The sequence below is a fragment of the Bacillus rossius genome, chromosome 16 (assembly GCF_032445375.1).
Source record: "Bacillus rossius redtenbacheri isolate Brsri chromosome 16, Brsri_v3, whole genome shotgun sequence".
NCBI classification, from domain to species: Eukaryota; Metazoa; Arthropoda; class Insecta; order Phasmatodea; family Bacillidae; genus Bacillus; species Bacillus rossius.
In genome coordinates this window covers 37422307-37446649 of record NC_086343.1, presented here as the reverse complement: position 1 = coordinate 37446649, position 24343 = coordinate 37422307, and the positions used below count along the sequence as shown (strand labels likewise).

Genomic DNA, 24343 nt, shown 5'->3' with positions numbered 1-24343 from the left:
AACACTTTTTCATCGCAGGTGATTTAAACAGCAAAAACGAAGACTGGGGATGCAAAAATACTAACCCAGCAGGCAGAAAATTGTCAGATCATTCGGTAGCAAATAATTACGAAATTTTTGCTCCAGGCTCGCCAACTTGCTATCCAACGAATGGTGGCATGCCTGACATATTAGATATAGCTCTTACAAACATACCAGGTGCGCAGGTTATTTCAGAAAAATTAGATGAGCTTGACTCAGACCATTTTCCGGTACTTATTCAACTAACTTTTAATGCTCAATTTTGCGCAGCGATATTTAGCCGCACTTTTGGTATTCCCGACTGGGACAAATTTCGCGAAGACCTGGAATTAACTTTTACAGAAACTCCAGCGATAGACACAGCAGATGAGCTCGAAACTCACGTAAAACTTTTCACCGATACAATTACAGACGTGCGCAAAAAACACACGAAAATCGTGAATAAAAGAGAATTTACGCGAATAAATTACCCAGATGTAGACATGCTAATCGTTTTAAAACGGCAGGCGCGCAACACTTATCAACGAACGAGAACACCGCAAGCTAGGACTGAATACAATCGCCTTAAAGCTCAAGTCTCGCGAAAACTTAAAGATTTAAAAATATAAAAATACGGAAACTTAATAACAGAGTGCGCAACTCAACCTCGGCAAATGTGGCGGCTCACACGCAATTTACGAGGGAAAAATAAATTTATCTCCACACCGGCCATTGTTACAAACGCGGGCATTAAATATGACGCGATAGATAAAGCAAATGCTATAGCAGACATTTTTGAAAAACAATTTTCACCAAACGAGGACATAAACGAGCCTCAATTTACTAGGACCACGACAGTAGCTGTTAATAACTATTTACAAATCGTTCCACAAGCCGAGCCGGAACTCGTAACAATTAAAGAGCTCTTAGAAGCTATTCACTCGCGACCAAAAAATAAAGCAGGCGGACCTGACGGAATAAATTTTGATACTTTAAAGAAATTATCATTTCAGGCTATACAATACTTTCTTAAAATAATAAATGCTATTTTTATTCTTAAATCCTACCCAGCGTCATGGAAACTAGCTAAAGTTATCACCATTCCGAAACCGGGAAAAAATGCGTCACTACCACAAAACAGGCGACCTATTAGCCTCCTAAATAGCATGAGTAAAATTTTCGAAAAAATTTTACTCAAACGACTTCAACACCATTCGGACGAACACGAAGTCATTCCAGATAACCAATTTGGTTTTAGAAGGGGCCACTCTACCTCTCACCCCCTAATTAAGCTCATTGAAGAGGCCACTGACGGTTTTAACTCACGAGCGAAATTTACTGTCGCAACGATGCTAGACGCGGAAAAAGCTTTCGACAAAGTTTGGATACCTGGCTTAATTCAAAAATTAATTACATTTAACTTTCCAGACACGTATATTCATCTGGTGGCCCACTATTTATGGCGTCGAAAATTTTTTGTATCAATAGAGGGGGCGAAATCATCCACTCGGGAGCTGACAGCAGGTGTGCCGCAGGGGTCCCCACTCTCACCCTTTTTCTATAATGTTTACACAGCCGACATCCCGCGGGAACATGCCCACGTGCAATTATATGCAGACGACACTGCAATAATATATCAATCCCCGAATTTGAAGTTTGCTTTAACCAAAGTTCAGAGGCAGCTTACCTCACTCGAACAATGGTACACTCGCTGGCGCATTAAAATAAATGGAGCCAAGTCCACAACTTTAATTTTAACTAAAAAATACACCGCCCCCGACCGCGAATTAAAAATTTTTAATCAAGCCATACCATTTGTTAAATCGGCTAGATATTTAGGTTTAACTCTAGATACCAGGCTCACCTGGAAAGTTCACACCACTAAGGTGACACAGTTTGCGCGAGGCACTTTGCGCAGCCTATACTCAATGTTTAAGGCCCCCCAATTTCCTAGAAAGAAAAAATTACAGCTGTATTTACAAATAGTTCGCCCTCAATTATTATATGCTTGCGAAATCTGGGGCTATGCAGCAAAATGCCATATCGATAAAGTACAGGTCACTCAAAATAAATTTCTTAGAGCCATTGCAGATTGCGGCTGGTACACCAGCACACTAGAAGTACACCATCTACTCAAAGTAGAATATGTAGAGGAATATATAAAACGGCAAAACAGGTCTTTTTATGGCCAGCTCCCTGAACATGCCAATACTTATATGAATTCACTTCCGGACTACGACCCAGCTGCACAGCGACAGTTTAAAAAACCGCGACTTGCCTAAGCCAGGTTATACTAGAATCCACACATCCCATGTACGCAGGGCAACTTAGCAAACATAGCAGACGTTTCTCTCTGGCCCCGATGTGCCTGTCTACGTCCTGCGGTGCAAATAATCAACATTGGACTAGCCAATGATTGACATGCCCAGGACTCGTAAATATTGCGTCAACACTACTTTTGGCCCAGCGGGGCTCTATTTTATTGCGTCAACACTACCTTTGACCCAGCGGGGCTCTAATTATAAACCAGCGACAACTCGACCGCAGGCCCAAATTCCTTTAATTACCAAATCTTTCCTTCCCCCACCTCCTCCACTAGTCCTTGCTAGTTGTTTTCCCCAGCCATTATTAATTAATTCATTAATGTAACTTTCATTTTCTTGCTAATTCGAAATGGTCCGAAGCATGCAGGTGTAGGTTTTGACCCATGCAGCGGTCCACTGCCTGTGTGTTAGGGCTGACTCCGTATGCCTGAAGGGCGAGACCCGCCTGGCAGGCTTCACCTCCAGTGCCGGCCGCGTTTCGGAAGGCATGGGTTTTTGAATTGCGACAAAAAAAAAAAAAAAAAAAACTGGACGAGGGCATCTCTCTGCTCGAACAATAATAGAATAGGATGACATTCATTTACTAATTTCACTCTCTATTTTTCAGGTTTAGACGACAACAGCCTGGGGGCTAACTACAGCAATACTGGTTTAGCCTAACTTTGACCGAACTATACTGGAACGCAATAGTTCGGTCCTTAAGGCGGCCAGGTGTTTACTAATCTATGTAATTTCTCCTACACATCGGTAAACTTACACGATGATATGCCTGCTTGGTCAGCCGGGTATGTGCGGCCTTGGAGCTATACACTACACTCACACAACGAGATTAATTAGGCCATTTTTGCGCACACTCCACACGCCTCTAAATACAGACATCACGACACTCTCATGCATCAGTTAGCCAACTAACTGAGGGGAAAGGGTGACCTCCCCCCGCCTGACACCTACACTATTAAAAATAGAGCCAAGCAACATGCGACAGCTATTTTACTTCTTCTGGACCGTGAGCCACCTTTAATCTTAAAATCACACACATCGCGCCCCGCCGACGTTTCCAATGATTCGATCAAAGTGACGGGGTTGCACTATTTATATTGGCGACCACATAGCGAGTTATGGGAACGTAATAGTTCCCGGTATCGCTGTCACACGCTCCCGGCCGAGCATATGAGGAAACGGCGGCGGCCCCTTCTCAGTCGCACCTGTGTTTCCGTACCATGTGCGTCTCTGCCTGAGGACGGGAGCAGATAGCAGTTCCCGAAACGTCGCTTGTTTCTGTTTAGGTAAAACTATTGTATTTGTTTGTTTTTTCGTTTTGTCATGTTTTTTGTCTCGCTTCAACTGTTGTGCTGAATTATTTTGGGTTTCAATATTTTTGTGTTGTCATCATTTGTGGGGATTTTTTCGTTCTCTTAGTACATTTTTCTTTGTTTTTTCTTTGTTTGCTGACCATATTCCTGTTTCGGAATATTTTGTGGTGTTCATATCCTTGTTGACAACAGCAATTGTTTGCTTAATTTTGTGTGTTTTTGTATCTTTTTTTGAGTATTTTTATTTTTATTTTTATTTATTTATTTTATTTATTAGTTTTTCTTCAACAGAAAAAGTTCTTAGCAATAGCGTATGTCCAAAAACTTACATCAAGTCATGCACTCCCATTGCACAAATCTTTTAAAGATAACAGGAAATGTGAACTTAAACAAGAACCAACCTGGCCGCCGTCACATCTACTGTAAGAGTTCGCATTGGGTATGCTTTGTTCGGTTGCTACTTCACAGAAGGTGTCTAGCTTAAATAGTATTTGACCCACAAGTAAATTTTTTTTTAACAAATTATTTCATTTGTGATGGACTACATTACATGAAAACCAAATCTTTTTTTTTTGTTTGAAACATATGTAGGTACCGTAGGTATCTTAACAAAAACTTTTATCAGAAAAATTACAATAGCAACATTGGATTAAGTAGTTATATGTTAATGTTAGCGGAAAATTGATTTCATGTAACTTACAGTTTTTGTTTTCATGCAGGCTAAATTATCTTGGTGAAATCAGGCAGTTTTATTTATCCTTCATGTATCAAGTAGTGGAGTTTGACACTGATAGTGGAGGAGGGGTTGGAATTATCCACTCTAAATGGCTAACACCAAGAAAGAAAGAGTGTTTTTGGCCACCTTTTAAACATTCTCAAGAGTACAATAAATGTCTCAGTGACGGACAGCGTCCTTGTGAAAAATGGAGAATTTGTGCTTTGAAGAGAAAATTCTACATTACTGGTAATATTTTATATAAATATACTTAAGTTCCTACTTAAAGCTGTCTTCTACTTTGTAATTTTTGCATTTATATCATGTTTATTATTTTTTGTATTATTAATTATGCTGGGCTTTAGACATAGATATATTCTTGTAAATCGCAAGATTTGAACATGAGTTGTTAAATGAGTACAAAATTGTTTTAAGTTTAACTGTTTAAGTTAAAGTAAAGGCTGAGGTGTTAAACATATCGCATACCATAGGAATTCTCCACAATTTTTTTTAATAAGTGTGTGACATGCACATCACATAGACATGAATAATTCCCATATTTATTAGCTGTGTAAAAGGGTGGGTATGTGCAGTTTACCTATGTAATATTTTTACACATTCACGAGTGTATATACGTACACATACTTCCAGTGGCGTAGCCAGGATTTTAATTAGGAGGTGGTCAACTAGGTACTCATCCTCCAAATTCATTCATCTTCACTTTAAGAGCGAAGGGTCTGGGGGTGCTCCCCCGGAAAAATTTTGATATTTATTTGCTAAATGGTGCTATTTAAGGCCATTTTTTGTAGTTTTGCAGAGGTTTTGAAACTGTTATTGTATAAGCAGGCTCCAGGCGAATAAGTTTTAGGGCAACCTTTTGTGTCTCTGGGGGTGGGGACATGTTACCCGTGCCCCCCTCCCCCCGTGCCTACACCATTGCATACTTCAGTTGTATATTGATGACTTAATCACAATCATGTAGGTATATGTCATTGAAGTGAACTTGAATTCTCCTAAACTGTTAGTAATAGTGAGGGTTATGAAAATCAGAGATAGGCTACTGAATGTAAAAAAAAATTGCACAAAGTTAGTCTTAGCTTGTGTTTAGAAATAATTGTAGAAACCTTTACTGACTTAATTATTCAACATGTAACCAAACTTAACTTTGTAGATAGTGCCCAAAATATTTATATAATTTCAAAATATATAATTATAAACTTAATTATGTTCCTTCCTTGCAGTATTGTATGTAAGCCTTAAACTTTTTTTAGTTAGAATAGTAAATTAGTAGACTTATAACTGAACTGCATACCTAATAAGTAAAGGTGTATTCGTAATAAAGACGGCAACCAGTGTGTGTATGTATGTATGTATGTATGTATGTGTGTGTAGGCTATATATATTTAAATTATCTTCAGTGAATGTGTTAAAATTATGTGACAAACAAAACTGTTTTACAAATGAGAGTTTTATTTTCAGATGACATATTAAAGGCCAGAGAAAAATTGAAAGATGCAGAATTTGAATCTGACATTGCAACTGAATATGAGAATGAATCCTCACAGAAAAGGAAGAAAAGGCCAAACAGAAGAATTTTATACAGCAGTGACGAAAGTAGTAGTGATGAATATGACACAAATAACCAGCTAGCCCACAAGAAGTATCCATCTCCACCAGATGTGGAAGTGGCTGAAGTGCCAGTGGCTGAGTGTCAAAGGTCTGTGAACACACCGTCCAACTCAGCAGATTCTGTGTTCACTAGAGACTCTCGTCCTTCTCGCAGAAGTGTTATTAATTCAGGTGAGTGTAGGCCTACCTACTGCAGTTAAGATGTTAGGAAGAATCTGAGCATTTTGTCTCAATAGAGGAGAATAAAAAAATTGTTTTTAATGTACTGTGCTAAAAAAAATTACAGATAATGGCAGGGGTTGATGGTTTGCCTAAACAAGTAAGGGCAGAAAATAGTTTATTGAGAGCAAAATATGTAATCATATTGATTGCAATGTTTATTATCATGCACAAAGCATTGCTCAATACATTGGAAATCTGCACCATAGATATAATTAATATCCCAAATATATAAATCAATCAATTTTTTTATTTCTGCGTACCAAATACTGGAACAGTGCAAAGCACCAGTTCCTTTGCCTTATTTTGCAATAGTTATGTTCAGTCCATTTTTTATTTTGGATATTCATAATATGTTTAGTATGTTCTTCTCTAACACCACCTTTGAAGGTATGAAGCCAGAATATGGTACTTTGGGATTAACGCCACCGGAGCCGTTGCTTACAGTAGATGCGGCGGCACATGCGGCGGCGGCCATGTTGGTTATTGTTTACGTTCACATTTCTGGTTTTATGGTAAAATATTTCGCTCCTGCAAATATAAAATTGTATCTTGTTCTGTTTTTGGCAAATCCCAAATACACATTTTCGTAGCATTCAAAAATTTCACCATAAATCAGCAAATTAGTGACTGACCAAACCCAACCTAACCGTTTGTATCGGAACACAGATCTGTTTAAAATGTTCAAAAATTTAATGTTAAATCAAAAGCCAGTTAACAGTCAAAAATTGAAATTAAAAAAAAATCTAAGGGTTATGTTAGGTTAGGTTAGTCACAACATGCTTGTTTACATTGGAAACTTCTGGTTTAGCAGCTCCAGTGGCGTTAATTCCAAAGAACCTAGAATATTTTAAGAAATTATAGAATATTAATGGTTTGTTATGTTCCCCCAGAATCGTCTTCCTCAATTCTTTGTTCTGTGGAAAATGGAAATACTGTTAATACTCAAGATGTTACTGTGTCAGAAGATTCCACCAGAGAGCAAGTTGGTTAGTATTAAAACCCATAAAATAATTTATTATTTATCTAAACATGATAAGTACCTACTGTCACTTTAATGAGTTATTGGTAAACCTATTTTTTTTTTTATTTTTGCTACCTATTCTGAAGCAGTTTCATGCTTTATGTAATCAATGTTTCAAATAATTACAGGTTTACAAGTGATCGCTAGACATTTGGCCAAAATTGAGAAGCGTTTGGATGTTATTCAGCAATCTGTATCAGAATTATTAAAGCAGACTTTACCAGACACTGTACAGAACATAAATATTTTACCAGAAGAGTTGACTCTTCCATGCGAGACTGAAGAACAACTCAACAAAGTGGAAGAATGGATATCAATCCCAGAAAATAAGATATGTATGGTAAGCTAATCCAATTTTTTTAGTTTGTAGTGATAACCATAATGACTTGCCTATGCTGTAATATAAATATATGTTACGACAAGTGACGTGATGGTGGCCAAAATTACTGTCTTATACCAAAGTTTCGAAAAGTGTATATTATTTTTCTAGGAAGCAGAGTGTATAATATAGTCTTCTTACTTGTAGCAATAGGTTGAGCGTAACTATAGGTTGCTGATTAGTACCCAGCAATTGACAGAGAATTTGACCACTTGAGCTGTAGGGTGGAGTCACAGCATTTTGGGATTGGATTTTATTTGTGATGAATAGTTTTGCGAAGCTTAAACAAAAATTAATATCTGATTCTTCCTGTAGTCATAAAATTAAGTCTTGTAAACAGTATATAAGTTAAATAATCCACATTCATTCTAAAATAACTATTGCTGTTGCTTTGCACTGATTTCACCTTGTCTTACTGTACCTTTGTGTTGCTGTAACTTTCTGGCACAAAGATCACAAGGATACACAAATTAATTGAGAATAAGACTTCAGCTTTCAGTATATGTACTGCAAATAAAATGTATTGTGGTAGTATTTGTAAGTGTGCTGTTTCATATTGAGTCTAGAATGGTATCTAAAACATATTGTACTGTTTTCCATACATAGGAAACCACACTTGCTACAGTTGGAGGGAGAAAAGCTGATCATGTTGTGCGCCATATACTAGAGAGACTATTCACAAATAGATTGGCATTGAAATACAATTGGACAGGAAAAAATCAGAAGATAGCATTAAAAAATCTGCAGCTGATGAAGATTATACCTGGTGAGTCAAAACGCATAGAATACTATTTTAGGTACTTTCGTATTAACGTCACCGCAGCTGCTAAATCAGAAGTTTCCAATGAAAACAAGCATGTTGTGACTGACCTAACCTAACCCTTCAATTTTTTATTTTCAATTTTTGACTGTTAACGGGGTTTTGATTTAACATTAAATTTTAAACGTTCCAAACAGACCTATGTTCCGAGACAAAGGGTTACGTTGGGTTTGGTCAGTCACTATATTGCTGATTTATAATGCCATTTTTGAATGCTATGAAAATGTGTATTTGGGATTTGCCAAAAACAGAACAAGATACAATTTTATATTTTTTAGGAGCCAAATATTTGACCAAAAAGGTAATGTGAACGTAAATAAAAACCAACATGGCCGCCACCACATCTACTGTAAGAGTTTGCAGTGCTTTAAAAAACGTTAATATTGAAGTGGGTTTTGCCAAAAACAGAACAAAATACAATTTTATAATTTCTGGAGTTAAATATTTAACCAAAAAACCAGAAATATGAACGTAAATAAGAACCAACATGGCCGCCACCGCATCTACTGTAAACGTTTGCAGTAAATGAATGTAAACAAAACCTATCATGGCAGCCACAGAATCTTAATCAAGGGCTGTGGTGGCGTTAATACGAAAGTACCCTATCTTACTATGTTTAATTCTACAGAATTGTCAGTTTATACTGTAACAAAGGTATATGTTTGGCATTTTAAGTAATGATTTTACTGTAGAACTGTCTTAGAGTGGTTACCTTTTGTTTGTTTAAAAAAAAATTCTATTACCATTTCATACATCCAAATTCAACTGAGTGATTCTATTAGTATTGCTTTAAAGTTTTAATACGAAATAACTGGAACAAATTAACAGCTGTATTATCATGAAATGTGTGTGTTAATGAATTATTTTCGTAGAATTCATTTTAGTGAAAACAAGTACGAGTAAGAGTGATAATACAAAACATACACACACATGTGTGTGTATGTGTATATATATTAAGTACATTATAAGTATAGAACATAAAATCACTACATATTCTATCATTTGATTACCAAAACAGAAAATCGAGACAAAGTGTAGCAGGTGAAATACAAAAAGTAAATAATGTAGAGTTGTATATTATGACTCAAAATTTATTTATTAATTTCTTATTGTATGAAATGTAATGAGAAAATATTTTCATTCTGAAATTGGGATCGTTAACATGTGAATGAGAATATTAGCATTGATTTTAGCATGCAAGTTTTCAAAGCCGATGAGGGCGAACAAGCAGGTCAGTAGAGCAGCACCAGGATATAAGGGTGAGGGAAATGTGTAGATTCAGAGAAAACCCACATGCCAACGGTGGCATCATCCAGCATTATTCCCACAATGCAAAAGTTCTGGTTAACCCTGCCAGTAATTGTAATATATATATATATATATATATATATATATATATATATATATATATATATATATATATATAATGCATGTTCTGTGTTGCCAGTAAATATTTTTAACATTTCTATTATAGACTAACTTATTTCAAAATTATGTGCATTATTTGAGATTAAAATTATTTGTATTTCCGTACTGTAGTTGTTGACAAAATTAATTGTTAGTTTTATTTCATTACATGTACTGATTGAGCATTAAACCTATCATAGTGCAGAATTGTATTTGTAATGTTAGAATAAAAAAGTTTGTTAAATTCTTAATATTTATTTTCATTTTAGCTGCTGTTAGAAGAAATAAATCCACTAGCAACATCTGTGATGATGATGTGAATACCATTTTACGGAACTGGTTCCGTTTTGCAAAGGACAGGGATGGAGGTCGAGACAGCAGAAGACAGTCGGCTAAATAGAAAAAGACATCAGAAAAATGTCTACTGTGGAAGTTCAAAGAGAACTAATTTGCGAAAAGTGGCAGTTCGTTCAAAAGAAATTTGTCAAGAATTATGTAATGAAATTCAGCACAATTATGTAAATGTTACTGTAAACACACACACTAACAATCATGGTGCTGATTCAAACAATGCAGGTATTTCTACAAATAATAATGATTACATATGCAGCAGTATTAGTAGTATAAGTAGTACTGATGATGATTCTTCAGTTGAAGAAATTGAAAATTCTGAACTTAGTGCTAACATTGTTCCTGTTGAACAAAAATTAGTTGATTGGATGTACAGTTATAACATACCACATAATGCAGCAACAGCTTTGTTGCACATTTTAAAACCACATATGTCAGGTCTGCCCCTTGATTCACGCTCTTTGCTTCACACTCCAAGGTGCTCAGTAGTGGATACACATACCTCAGGCCTTTTCAAATACTTTGGTGTAGAAAAAAATCTAGTGAAAAGAGCCCTAACTGGATTAAAACCTTGTCACTATCCATTGCTAAGAAACATTTACAGGCACTATAGTTCAGAAAATATGGTGACAATTTCTGTTAATGTTGATGGACTACCATTATTTTCCAGTTCAAATAAATCATTCTGGGTTTTGTTGGGTATACTTGACCAGGCTGTTGACAGGTGTCCTTTTGTAGTTGCAGTATATTATGGTGCATCAAAGCCTTCAGATGCTACAGAATTTCTTCAGCCATTTGTAAATGAATGTGTGTTCCTTGAAAGAAATGGAATAAATATAACGAACAAGCACTATAAGTTTTGTGTCAGTTGTGTAATTGCTGATGCACCAGCAAGGTCATTTGTGAAATCTGTAGTTGGCCATAATTCACTAAATGGATGTGAGAAGTGTGTTCAAAAAGGGAAATACTATGGTAGAACAACATGGCCGTACAAAATTGATTGTTCACTGAGGTCTGATGAGTCATTTAAATACATGGAATACCCATACCATCAGAAATCAATATCAGTGTTATCTAGTTTGCGATTAGGACTTGTGTCTCAGGTTCCATTGGACTATTTACATTTAATTTGCTTGGGGGTAATGAAACGATTGATACGCATATGGTGTGATACTGGCCTTAGGAAAGGGAAGTTAAGTTCAAAAAGCATTGATACTCTTTCTAACAGAATGCAGATATTGAGAAAGCATACTCCTAAAGAATTTTCTCGCAAACCAAGACCCGTGAAATTGTTTAAATTTTGGAAAGGTACTGAATTAAGATCTTTTTTATTGTATTTTGGACCAGTTGTTTTAGTTAAAGTTTTGCCCAGGAGTTTATTTGAGCATTTCATGTTACTTCATACGGCTGTTTATGTTTTGGCAAGTGACATCGGTGAACAAAACTCATGGAGAAAGTATGCAAATGATTTGATGCATGTTTTTGTCAAAGAAATACCTGCATTGTATGGAAAGGAAGTACTTGTTTACAATTTTCATAATTTGTTACACCTAGCAGATGATGTAGCCAATTTTGGTAAACTTGATCACTTCTCTGCTTTCCCCTTTGAAAACTTCATGAAAAAAATTAAAAACATGGTTCGTGCACCAAACAATCCATTGCAACAAGTAGTGAAGCGATTAGGTGAAGATGCGTCGTGTTGTTTAAAAACAACAAAACAGTCATCTGTTGTCAAAAATGTTGATGGTTCAATAAGGTATGTTGTGTTTGGAGATCGTAATAAATATGTAATAGGCACAAATTATTCAGATAGTTGTTTCATGACTGTGAACGGTGAAGTAATTGTAGTAAATGGAATTAAAAAGGCACTCTCTCCAGGAATTTACAGTCTTGAATGTAGTCGCTTTGAGAGTAAAACTGATTATAATAAGTATCCTTTAAAAAGCAGTACTTTAAAAATTTACTTAGTGGATAATCTTGTAAAATACAGGAAGTTATACACTACACAGTTATATCGTAAGTGTGTTCTTTTACCGGATTTCAATGATAATGCGTGTTTTTTGTGTATACCATATTGTAATATGGATGTATTTTATTGAAGTTGTCCTGTAAGCAAATATAAATGTACTTCATTGACATCCTGGAAGCATTTGTTTTATCACAAACCCCACAGTTCAATCATGTGTTATTTACTGGCTTGGAAGTTAAAATAAATGTATGTTTTTGTTTTTTCTTACTTGATGTTTTGTATAGTTTATATTACTTCAGCTCCAATGTTTTTAAAAAATTCTTTATTGCAGTTCCAGGGTCAAAATTACTCTGCGATTACAATTATTATTTTATTTTTTAATACCTATGCAGGAAAGTAGGTAATAATAATGTTCCTTACACACTATTACAGCTGAATCTTGTGCAGCAATAATTTAACCATGCATCTTTTTTTTTGTTAGCTTGTAAGTTATGTATTGTAATAAAAGTATTTTTTTCAAAAATGTTTTTTGTTATTTGAATACACATAAACTGCTTGTTTAACGAAATTTATTATAAACTATTATTGTGTTGCTTAGGTTAAAAAATGTAAATCATGGTAACTGACATTTGAAAGTAATTTAATTGTTCCAAATTAATCATATCAATCAATTGGTAATAGGATAAGACTGCTATATTTGAGGTTGTGTATATGTTGAGGCTGCCTTAAGTTTTTGAAGTGACAGGCTAATTTCACTTTATGCGACAGTGATAGTTTTCTTAACATTTTGAAATTGTGTATATAATATTATAGGCTCTTTTAATTTACTATGCAGTACAGTATTTTAAAAAGCATTATCTATTGAATTTTACTTCATTTAAAAATGTTTGGGTGCAGGGAAAGTTAAAGCCTTTTCAATAGGGGTTAGCTCTGAAATAGTTGACTTTGTGATAGAATAACTATTATATTGGCTCAGAACATTCAGCCTTTATCTCTCTATTCTTGTTAAGAGCTGGACTACCAGCATTATTCCTGTTTTGTCCCCCTATTAATTTTCTAGAATATATATTGCATGAGCATTCAATATGCAGTTCTAACAATTGAGTGCAATTTTATTACAGCACTTCAAGTGTCTAGTGATGCTTTTATTTCTGAAGCCTTTATTTGTTTTTAAAGTACCTAGTGTGTGTGTGTGTTGCATAAAGTAATTCATTATGCAAACGAAAAAAAATGGTTTTGCCATTCACATGTAGTTTACTGTAAACCTTTTCATATAAACTGAATTGCTGCCTATTAGAACTTCAATTTGAAGGGAATACAATGTGATACGTTTGCCCTGTAAATGGGAAAGTGGGAATATTTGGATGGGTCATTTGCAAAAAGACATTGGTAAATCGTAGGCATTGCAGATACATTTGGTTGGGCCACACATAGAAAATTGTTGGCATTGCAAATATATTTGGTAGGGCCATCAGAATAAAATTGTTGGCCAGGTGGTGTTAATGCTTGCTAGAAAACCGTTGGCCCTTCATTTGGGATGAGCCAGTTGGACAACAGTAGGCAAGTGTGCCAATTATACCGTTGTCCAACGGTGGACATTTTCAATATGCCAACATTGGCCCAACTGTATGTGCTACTAGGGCTGTAACTGCTCACTTGTTTTGGTATCCGCCATACCCACGACTATTCTGTCCCTTATTAATTATGGTTTCAACTGGCCATAGTTACAATTGTCTGCTAACTTGTGTAATGCGGTGATGAAATCTTTTACTGTCTCTCCTGGCATTTGTGACCTCGAATTGAACTGATAAACGCTCAAAGATAATGTTTCTCCTGGGATTAAAATACATTTTAAATGCCTTAACACATGATCATATGTTGTAGGTTGAGGTTGGAACTGCGCCCATATTTCCTCTGCTCGGTCACCCATGATGTAAAGAAACAGATCAATTTTTTCGTCATCCTTTTTTTGACTATGGCCTGCCACCGACATGTATCTCGAAAATCTTCTCTCCCAAGCTTCCCACACCGCAGGCACTGCAAAATCCAACACTGGGAGTGGATGGAGGTTAGGCGTTCGCCCAGCCTGCTGGTCTCCCCCTTCTCTTTCCATTCTTTAAGTGTTCTCCACGATTCTGGTTGCTACAACGACGTGTTTCTTACTCGCCTTTAGGTCCGAAGAACTACCGCTGCCACCATGTACTGTTATCTTGACGTCGTACCTCCTCTTTATTAAACAAAAACCCGGGTCACAGGCCTGTCCGCGGCGCAACACTCCAGCCATGGCCCTGGTAGTGCCACCACTCGTCACCAGATGGCAGTTGTAAATATAAAGAGTCAATGTATTATAGTTATGTTATAGATGTTATTATTGTAAATATTTAGGTAGATTATTAAGCGTATATTGTAAGTATGTTTTGTAGACGTGGAAATAATATTGTAAAATGCAAAAGATCAAAAGAGATAGAAATATGTAAAACTTTAACACAAATGGTACTAGAAGAAACTTGTATAAATTGTGCAGGCTAACAAAGCGACTCCTAGTGAGACTGCAGGCTTCTCATCTCTCTCTCCCTCTCTCTCATTCACTCCCCCTCAATTACACCCATCCGCTAGCGACTCCTTGTGAGACCGCTGGCAATCCTCTGCTAGCGACTCTTAGTGAGACCGCAGGCATCCCTCTCTCCGTCTTCCATCCTTTCCGCTAGCGACTCTTCGTGAGACCACAAGCATCCCTCTCTCTTCTAGACCCAATTTTCCTGCTAGCTACTCCTTGTCAGCACATCCTCGGTCAGCTGCACTGGGCCGAACGGTCCACTCCCGCCTCAGAGTGTGAGGCTGCTCTACCCAAGAGCTGGCGCCGGGCAAACAACACAACAACTGAACGACCGAGCGACGTCCATCCCGTCTCCACATCTTCACCAGAGACGAGGCCGCGACATTTGGCGCCCGAACGTGTGGCACTTCATCATCGAGACTACCAGAGTTCATGAACAGTCAGCAGCATTCGGCGAACCGAAGTGTGTATATTCACTAAACGAGTGTAGAAATTCGTGACACAATGCTACCACACAGACTGACAACCACATGCGAAACAGGTCAACCACCAAGGGACTTTGACCTAATGACAGGAGAGGAACAGTGGCACAACACATCTGAGTGCAAACCAGTGAGAGCAGAGTTAGCAATGGGTACATTGGTTTGGGATACAATAGCAACACCAAGGCCCACACAGGCACCAACACAGAAGGCAGCGGCAAACCTCATAGACTGGGAGGTACTTGCAAGCCAAGCAGTGCAACCAAACGTGCATATGGGGCGGACAGCTACCGCAACAGGACACATAATGCTACGAGAGTTCAGTGGGCTAGCGCATGAGGACCCATGCGAGTTTGTGCAGTGGTGTCAGGGACGGTTGACACAATGCGGTCTAATACTAACGTTAGGAGTTTCATTGTGAATAAAAATTTTCTCTGTGAGTGTGTGTGCATGTATAATATTCTGTGTTATAATTACAAAATAAAAATAAAAAAATTACTTATAGGCTAATCCTCAATACTGGAATACAGATTCTACACAATAAATAAAGCTCGAACAATATGGTTAGCTTGAATCTGTGATAGTATATGGAAAGTTATAATTAAGTATGCAAAATTATGAACAAATAAACCATTTGTGTCAGCTCAAATGTTTGTTAAATGACTGGAAGTTAGGTTGGGCACATCATTTAAAAACACAAAAGTTATTGTCAATATTAAAATTGGGTTCCAATATTAATGCACACCACGATATAGTTTATATTATAATGTTTTAATTATAAATCCCGGCCAACTGTTGTCAATGGTAGAGAACGAAATTCATACCTTTGGACTTCTGAAATTCCGACGAGTACTCAGTATTAGTCGATAGACTCGATTGTATTTAGTTAATTTCTTCACTCATAAAATATAATCTTATACGATTATCATTTCAAAAGGAAAAACACGGCCTTCGTATTTCTTTTTAATTATTTCCTTTTCGAGGATATCAATTCTTCCATTCATTTTTAAAACTCCTTCCTAAGCATAGAGTAATGTACATACCATATCACAATTCCAATACCATAGCACATACTTCAATATATCAAACAAACATGGCACTGAAAACTAAATATATATCGATTCACAAAACCAATGCAAAAAGTTCATCTGTAACAATGTTTCGTTACAGATTGCCGCTCCCTGTTGTGTATATCAAAAAGTCGCTGTTATATTGTATCACGTGTCTGAGTTTTTCTTTTACACAACAGTTACAAACATCGCAACTTGCACAACATAGGTTTTTAATCAAAGTTTTTGACTATATATATAACAAATCTCGCAAGACTTGACCACTGATTTAATGAGAACAATAGGATGGTTTTAAGGGAGCAGTTTGACATCGTCCGGATGGCGATTTTCCCCAACGATTCAGCAGACAGAGGATCACCAGAGGAGAATCCTTGTTGGTGGCGGCTGATGCAGACTTTGATATAACAGTTTTTGAGCGATTGGGAGAAAGTTAATGCATCTCACCCCGGCACTCCTGTTACTGCAACATGACTCCATTAGAAGGGTGCCTTAGCGATGAGGTTCCCGAACAGCGTCCAGGAAGAAAGGCATACTGGCTGCGAGACGGAAGACATCCCACTTCCATGGTGCCGCTCCAGCACTCGGACAGCGTCTTGCGGTCCGCGGCAGTAGCAGTGGTCGTGACTACGACCTGCTGCAATTGCTGATGTGGTGACGTGATACTGTCACATCATACACGACGTGGATGCTTCAAGTCCAGTTTTTCCCTTTAGGTACATTATCATTGTTACACATTTAGCTTTCGCACTCGAAGTATAGGTGTCCCAGCATAATCTCACTTCACTAAGCTTAATTATGTGCCACTTACATGCTTGCAAATGTAAGTTAATCACCTACCCTCACTTCTGTTTTTGCTGTTGCTGACACAGCAGGTTTAATTGAACTACTTAAATAACCCAAAACTTAGCTAGTTTCAAATTACATTTAAATTTTCATAAATTACGACAATATTCAATACTAACTTAAGTAATAATTGTAATGCTAACCTTCGCTAACAATAAATGTTTGAACATTAAAACACATGTTAAACTTTATAATATCTCAATAACACAATAGATAAATTTGTTAGGATTTACAATTTTGTTTTAGTCATGATTAGTCATTTCCTTATGTACAATATGTGTCATATTAACAATCATTAATTAATCTTGGTTAGGGAATTGTACACAATGGTGGGTGTACTTTCCTAATTTGGATACTTTTGGAGTATCCCATACTCACGTTCGGTTATCTCCTGGATATAATAGAAGGTGTATATGTTTAAATCAAATTGAGAAAAATATTATTATTTCAAAGTAGTAATGTGTTCTAAACATACATAGGATTCATCATATATAATATAACTGACTACTAATATATGCATGTGCTTTGTATTTGTTTGAATAACTATAAACTCTCAATGCTGTCATGTACATACTACTACATACAGTAACACCATAGGCATTTTAGTTCAAGTCACAACATTTAAGTCAACACATGGAGTATGCCGAATACCATTGTTAACTATGACTAAAACTAAGCAAATCAGCTGGTTTTCGTGTATGCAATTAATGCCAATTACTAAAATTCCTTAAAACAGTAGGTTTCTCTCAGGTTGCTTCCGAATAGTTTCACTGTATGACCTTGACATAATACGTCAAACACTATGTTTGACTGCCCACCTGCAGCAATAGCTCTTCGGCTAAATGTCCATAGACACTGCAGTATCTATATCCCGGCGAGGGTGGCATATCTCTTCACCTCTTCGCAGGACGATCGACTGATATACAACTTCAGTCGACATACACGATGCCAAGCTCACATTAGTGCGACTCCTCGGTATACTGCAAACTGGATTATCACCTCACTACACACAATGTGTAAACAATACGTCTCTAAACCCCAGACTAAGAATTAAATAAAATTTCATTTTATAAGCTGACTGCTTGACTATTTTAGCCTTTCGTTAGAAAGCTTCTGGACTCCATGTCGACATTATACTTGAGTGATGGGCGTTTTGTACTCTCGCAGTTGTGTTAGGTTGTATCTGCCTATGACTTGATCAGTCTTCAAATCCTTTAATGTGTAGCAATTCGAGTTCACGACTTCCGTGACGACATAGGGACCTGTGTAGAGTAGGAATAGCTTCTTAGTTACGAACTCCCAACTCTTGCTTATGGGTGCGGTTTTCCGCCATACTAGATCTCCTATGCAGAAGCTCCGATGCTTGGATGCTGGTTTTCGCCGACGTCTTACTGCAGCCTCTGATAGCATGTACTAGTTTACGAACTTCTCCACTGGGTAGATTGTCTTCTGTTGGTGGTATGTCATATTTGGGTAAATATGCAGGGTTGATCGTCAAAGACCGATCTAGACTCCTCCATTCGTGGAGTTGGCTAGGGCCACCTGAAATGCCTCCGCCGCAGGATTCAATGGCTCGTGGCGTGCGAAGTACCCTAACTGCTGCGTAGTTACTGGTGGTGAGAATGCTTTCTGAAAAGACGATGATGCTTGCTTACTGCCCTGAACGATGCTGCTGTTCCCTGAAACAGTGTTGACTTGGTGTGATGACAGTCGGTCCTCTTCGGTCTTGTTGGTGTATCGACTGTCGAAAGACTTGCGATATCTCTTTGCATCCTCGTACTCTTCGTCCGAATGAGACTTGCATCGTCCTGGCGTAGATTTCTTGGGTGGCTGCTCTTCCGGTGATAGGGAACGCCGACTTCTGTTACATCGTCGAGGTTCATCTCGGTGCATCTGACTGTCTTCATTGTCACTGTGGTACTTTTGGTTGCTTGACCACCAGGTCTTGCTCCTGTATGGACCTGAATGTCTGGGTGGACAACTGGAACGTTGGCTGTGGTAGCCGCCTTTCCTTCTGTGGCCTTGCTGATTGCGTCGTGGATTCTCTTCACTATCCCATCCTAGCAGGTTGACGACCGCTTGTCTGTCTTCTCGCTGCTTACTGTCACGCGACTGCCAATAGTTGTGTACTGGCTGATGCTTTGGGTATGTCACTTTCGTTTCAGACTCTTCTTTGTTGAATTGTGACTTGTGGAGCCTTTCCAATTTGTCCAGTAACAACAGCTGTTCCCGGAAGTCGGTAACATCTTTATAGCTTCTGCCACTCAGTTGCATTTGGTACTTTAAAGGAAGCTGTGTTGACACGGTAGCAATGAACTCTTCATCTGTCATAGCCAGGTCCAGGTATCTAGTTCTTTCATACATACTGGAAATATGTGCTTCCAGCGATGCTCCGCGCTTCAGTGTGAAGTTGTGCGCGTAAGTTCCCTTGGATCCTGAGATTCCAATACTGTTGTCGAAACTTCTCCTTGAAATGTTCATACGAGTGGGTGGTGTTAAGCTGTATTTCCCACCAGTAAAATGCATGACTCTTTAGAGCCGTGCTCAAACATCTCAGTTTCTCTGAATCGGATAAGCCAAAGGTTTTTACATACTCTTCAAATTTGTTTAAGAATCTTACAGGATTCTCGAATGACTTGCCAGAAAACGTCGGCATAGACTCCGACCATTGGCGAGCAGGGTGATGAATAAGTGCAGCCGGGTCTAGGCTGGTCAGGTTGGCAGGCTTGTTCAGGATATGTCTGTCAGCTACTGGCATGTCTGGTGCAGTATCCTGACTCCTACTCTCCTTTAATGGACTGCTATTTTCGATTTCTGTTCTGGGAATATGGTTGGTAATAAGCGCTGATCCCAGTTCATGTACTCGTCGCTCCAATGATTGTACATGGGCTTCTACTTGGTGGTGGTGTTGTTCAACACGCTGACTCAGGGAGAATGTTTTAGCCTCAACAGCCTTCTCCGCAACTTGCATAACGTCGCCACCGATCGCATCGACTCGATTGCTTAATATGGATGTTGCCTCTTCTATGTGATATAATCTTTCGGATAGGTGTAAGGTCTCTTCCCTTATGGCAGAGTGGTTATTAGAACACTGCCTCTTAAGCTCTTGGCGTTCTTGTGTAGCAGTGACGAGAAGCGCCTTCGTACGTGACTCCAGCTGTTCGACCTGGGACTGTCCTTGTGAAACTCGATCAGCCAGCTGTTCCAAGGTCTTGTGTTGTTCCCTGAACTTTGACTCCAATCGCCCCTCTAATATATTGAGATCGATTCTTAGACAGGTCTCTATGTTAAACAGTCCCGACTGTAATTCTGTACGCACGCTGCTAATGTCCGACTGTAGGTCTGTACGCACGCTGCTAATGTCCGACTGTAGGTCTGTACGCACGCTGCTAATGTCCGACTGTATACTACTTATGTTGACCTGCAAGTTGAGTAACATCTGGCCTAAACGATCCAGATCGAAGACTTCTGGTGATGGAATAGACACATGGCCCAAGACAGCTGTTTGTATAGGTTCTGTTACTACTGCATCCGCTGATATCCTATCCAAAGCTACATTAAAAGGTTCCTGAATCTGTTCAATTACAGCAGCTGCAGCTGGTAACACTGAGGTTCTGGAGGTGTCACACCTTGTAGGTATCTGAGCGGGGACCAACGGCCGCTCCAGACATTCACATTCTCTGGTAAGCGATGTAACCGGACTGTCCACTTTAACTACCCTTTCCTGTGAACCCATGTCCTCGGACGAAGCTGTTAGCGTGTCACTACCTGAGTTAATAACCTCAACTTCGTTTGACTCATTGTAGGTAGTCTCAGTTCTATTACGGAGACTGTAAACTGACGCACTACCTCTAGACATGGTGTATGGAGTAGGTAGTAAGAGGCCCAATATTTTCAATAACAAACTAAAAAAAATACTAAATAACTAAACAAAGCACTCGTCGTACATTCGTGCCCCACGTACTGGGCTCCATTTTCTCTAATACTAACGTTAGGAGTTTCATTGTGAATAAAAATTTTCTCTGTGAGTGTGTGTGCATGTATAATATTCTGTGTTATAATTACAAAATAAAAATAAAAAAATTACTTATAGGCTAATCCTCAATACTGGAATACAGATTCTACACAATAAATAAAGCTCGAACAATATGGTTAGCTTGAATCTGTGATAGTATATGGAAAATTATAATTAAGTATGCAAAATTATGAACAAATAAACCATTTGTGTCAGCTCAAATGTTTGTTAAATGACTGGAAGTTAGGTTGGGCACATAATTTAAAAACACAAAAGTTATTGTCAATATTAAAATTGGGTTCCAATATTAATGCACACCACGATATAGTTTATATTATAATGTTTTAATTATAAATCCCGGCCAACTGTTGTCAATGGTAGAGAACGAAATTCATACCTTTGGACTTCTGAAATTCCGACGAGTACTCAGTATTAGTCGATAGACTCGATTGTATTTAGTTAATTTCTTCACTCATAAAATATAATCTTATACGATTATCATTTCAAAAGGAAAAACACGGCCTTCGTATTTCTTTTTAATTATTTCCTTTTCGAGGATATCAATTCTTCCATTCATTTTTAAAACTCCTTCCTAAGCATAGAGTAATGTACATACCATATCACAATTCCAATACCATAGCACATACTTCAATATATCAAACAAACATGGCACTGAAAACTAAATATATATCGATTCACAAAACCAATGCAAAAAGTTCATCTGTAACAATGTTTCGTTACAGCGGGGTGCAGATTGAAGAATGGACACAATGCACGAGTGAGCAATTACGCGGGCAAGCTCGTGAGTGGTGGAACCTGTGGGGACGATATGACATGCAGTGGCAGGAGTTCGCTACCCGCTTAACACGGCGCTTCGACGACCGCATGGCAGTCATGAGCTGTAAGGCTCGCTTCTACGGCGAGACCCAAAAGGACTCAGAGTCAGTAGAGCAGTTCGTGGCAAAAAAGCTGCGTCTGTACCGGCGCATAGCCCCAGGAGAAGACCCCGAGCAAGTTTTGCCAGAAGTTACTGCATTAATGCGACAAGAAATGCAACCATTCCTCAGTAGAGGACTATGTACGACAGGCAACAGCTACAGAAGGCAACCTACGACACCTCCTGGTACGTCAGACTGGGACAACTATCCCCGAACGAGGACCCAGACATCAGGTTGGAGCACCTGCAGGGACAAGCAGGGCCATACCGCAGGAACGTCCATGGCGGACAGCAACACAGGCGATTGAGGGCCCACCTGGTGGGACAGACCAAAACACATCTCCAGGATGGCGGAATGCAGGCAATCGGCGCGATGGAGGCCGACCACCACAGTGCCGTCTTGGATGCCCACAGGGCACGTATCACTGGCATCAGGACTGCCAGAGACACCAACAGCAACAACAACCGGCAGGAAAATGGGCAGTAGGGAGTGTAGGACCTACAGACTTAACCCCTGTACCAGCGAATCCCCGGCCGCAAGCCACAGATAACAACATTGAACAACTGGGGCAGCTCACCACGCTAGAAAACCGACTGATGCGGATCCCCATCACCCTGAACGGGAGACAGACTGCCGCACTTATAGACACAGGGGCGAGCCATGTATTCGTTGCCCAGCACTGTATACCACCCGCAGATATCACACCCAGACGCTGTGCCCTGCGCCTTGCTACGAACACTGGAACCGGGACAGCCATTGGAGATGCCATCATCACTGTGGGTATACGGGAGATGGTGACCCAAAGTTCAGCAGTCGTGGTAGAAGGACTCAGAGAAGATTTGGTACTCGGACAGCCATGGTTGGAAGAGCAGGATGCCTTGATTTCACCAGCATCAGGCCTGGTAAATTTAGGTAAACGTGAGCGCCTGGCAGTATATACACTAGGAAGCATACCACCTTCCCACAGGTCACATGACCACAGGCCAAGAGACATGACCTGTCGCCTGCTCACTGTGGGAGATGATGACCCACCTCCAGCGGACCTGATCGAACCCAAACAATGAGTTCTCGACGCCCAACGCACCTCCTCAGATGCTGAGCATCGACGAGCAAAGCAAGCAGAAGGACTGGATGAGATATGGACCATGCCCGGCGAATGGACGGCCCACGAAGTGACAGATGAAGGGGAAGACCCCGAGGATCGCTGTCGGCGGCAAGTGATTGAGCTGACAACAGCGCGAGAACACCAGAGGGCCTACAGTCAGCAGATAACCCCGCAGACCACACGACAACCACCGGAGCTACAGCCCGGTGACCTTGTGTATATCCGCACACATCCCCTGTCCAATGCAATTAGGAACTACTATGCTGGACTGAGCCCCAGGTGGTCGGGACCGCACCGCATCCTGAAGCAGCTAAGCCAAAGTACTTATTTGGTGCGCCGGGGTAGACAAAGGCGAAAAGTACACCGGGACCACATCCGGAAAACAGCACTCACAGAAGGGGGCAATGCCATTGAGGACCCTACTCCAGATTTGATAGGACCGATGCCGGACAACCACCAATCTGTCACACCACAAGGAATGCAGCATCTGTTCCAGGGAACACCGAGCCCAAGGACAAGAATGGAGAGGCCTGCAGAAGCCCCTGCCACGACCCCGAGGCGACAGCACCAGAGGCACCCGGCACGAATTCAGATCCTTGATGTCACTGGGACACCAGAGGCGGGCATAGGTACCACGAAGGAGCAGCCCCTGGTGACAGAACCAGATGACATTGAGACAACAGAACCACCTTCCCCTACCCGAGGCGGATGGGGGCATGGAGCCTCGCTCGCCGATGCCGAATTCCGGGTCAACGTGGAGGAACCAGCTAAGGACAACCAGAGACACCGCCGACGACGACGCCGGCCCCCACTGTACCGGGCAGATTACGTCACAGGCAGCGAACTGGACACACTGATGAATGGTGACCCAGGGAGTCCGGAACCAGCAGGCCGGCCCTGACGCTCGCAACCACGAGGAGAGAAGGCATCATGTTGCTGCTGGAAGGCGCGCGGACGGCCTAGACCCGGGCTTTTCCGGGGGGGGGGGGGGGGCGGCGTCTGACGTCGTACCTCCTCTTTATTAAACAAAAACCCGGGTCACAGTCCTGTCCGCGGCGCAACACTTCAGCCATGGCCCTGGTAGTGCCACCACTCGTCACCAGATGGCAGTTGTAAATATAAAGAGACAATGTATTATAGTTATGTTATAGATGTTATTATTGTAAATATTTAGGTAGATTAT

The 24343-nt window shown here is 39.7% G+C and overlaps 1 protein-coding gene across 4 annotated transcripts; it reads left to right on the top strand.

The window, feature by feature from the left end:
- Positions 1-680: 680 nt before the first annotated feature.
- LOC134539938 (uncharacterized) lies at positions 681-12667 on the top strand. Of its 4 annotated transcripts, none has more exons than XM_063382308.1 (7): positions 681-4059; positions 4357-4601; positions 5832-6152; positions 7094-7189; positions 7353-7564; positions 8210-8369; positions 10100-12667. In XM_063382308.1, exons 2-7 carry the CDS (start codon positions 4400-4402, stop codon positions 10228-10230), a joined length of 1122 nt encoding a protein of 373 aa, XP_063238378.1. In that variant the 5' UTR covers positions 681-4059; positions 4357-4399; the 3' UTR covers positions 10231-12667. The 4 variants fall into 4 exon arrangements, with proteins under 4 accessions (XP_063238378.1, XP_063238377.1, XP_063238379.1 ...); XM_063382307.1 differs by having other exon boundaries at positions 681-4076; XM_063382309.1 differs by lacking the exon at positions 681-4059 and having other exon boundaries at positions 4206-4601; positions 8210-8400.
- The last annotated feature ends 11676 nt before the right edge of the window (positions 12668-24343 follow it).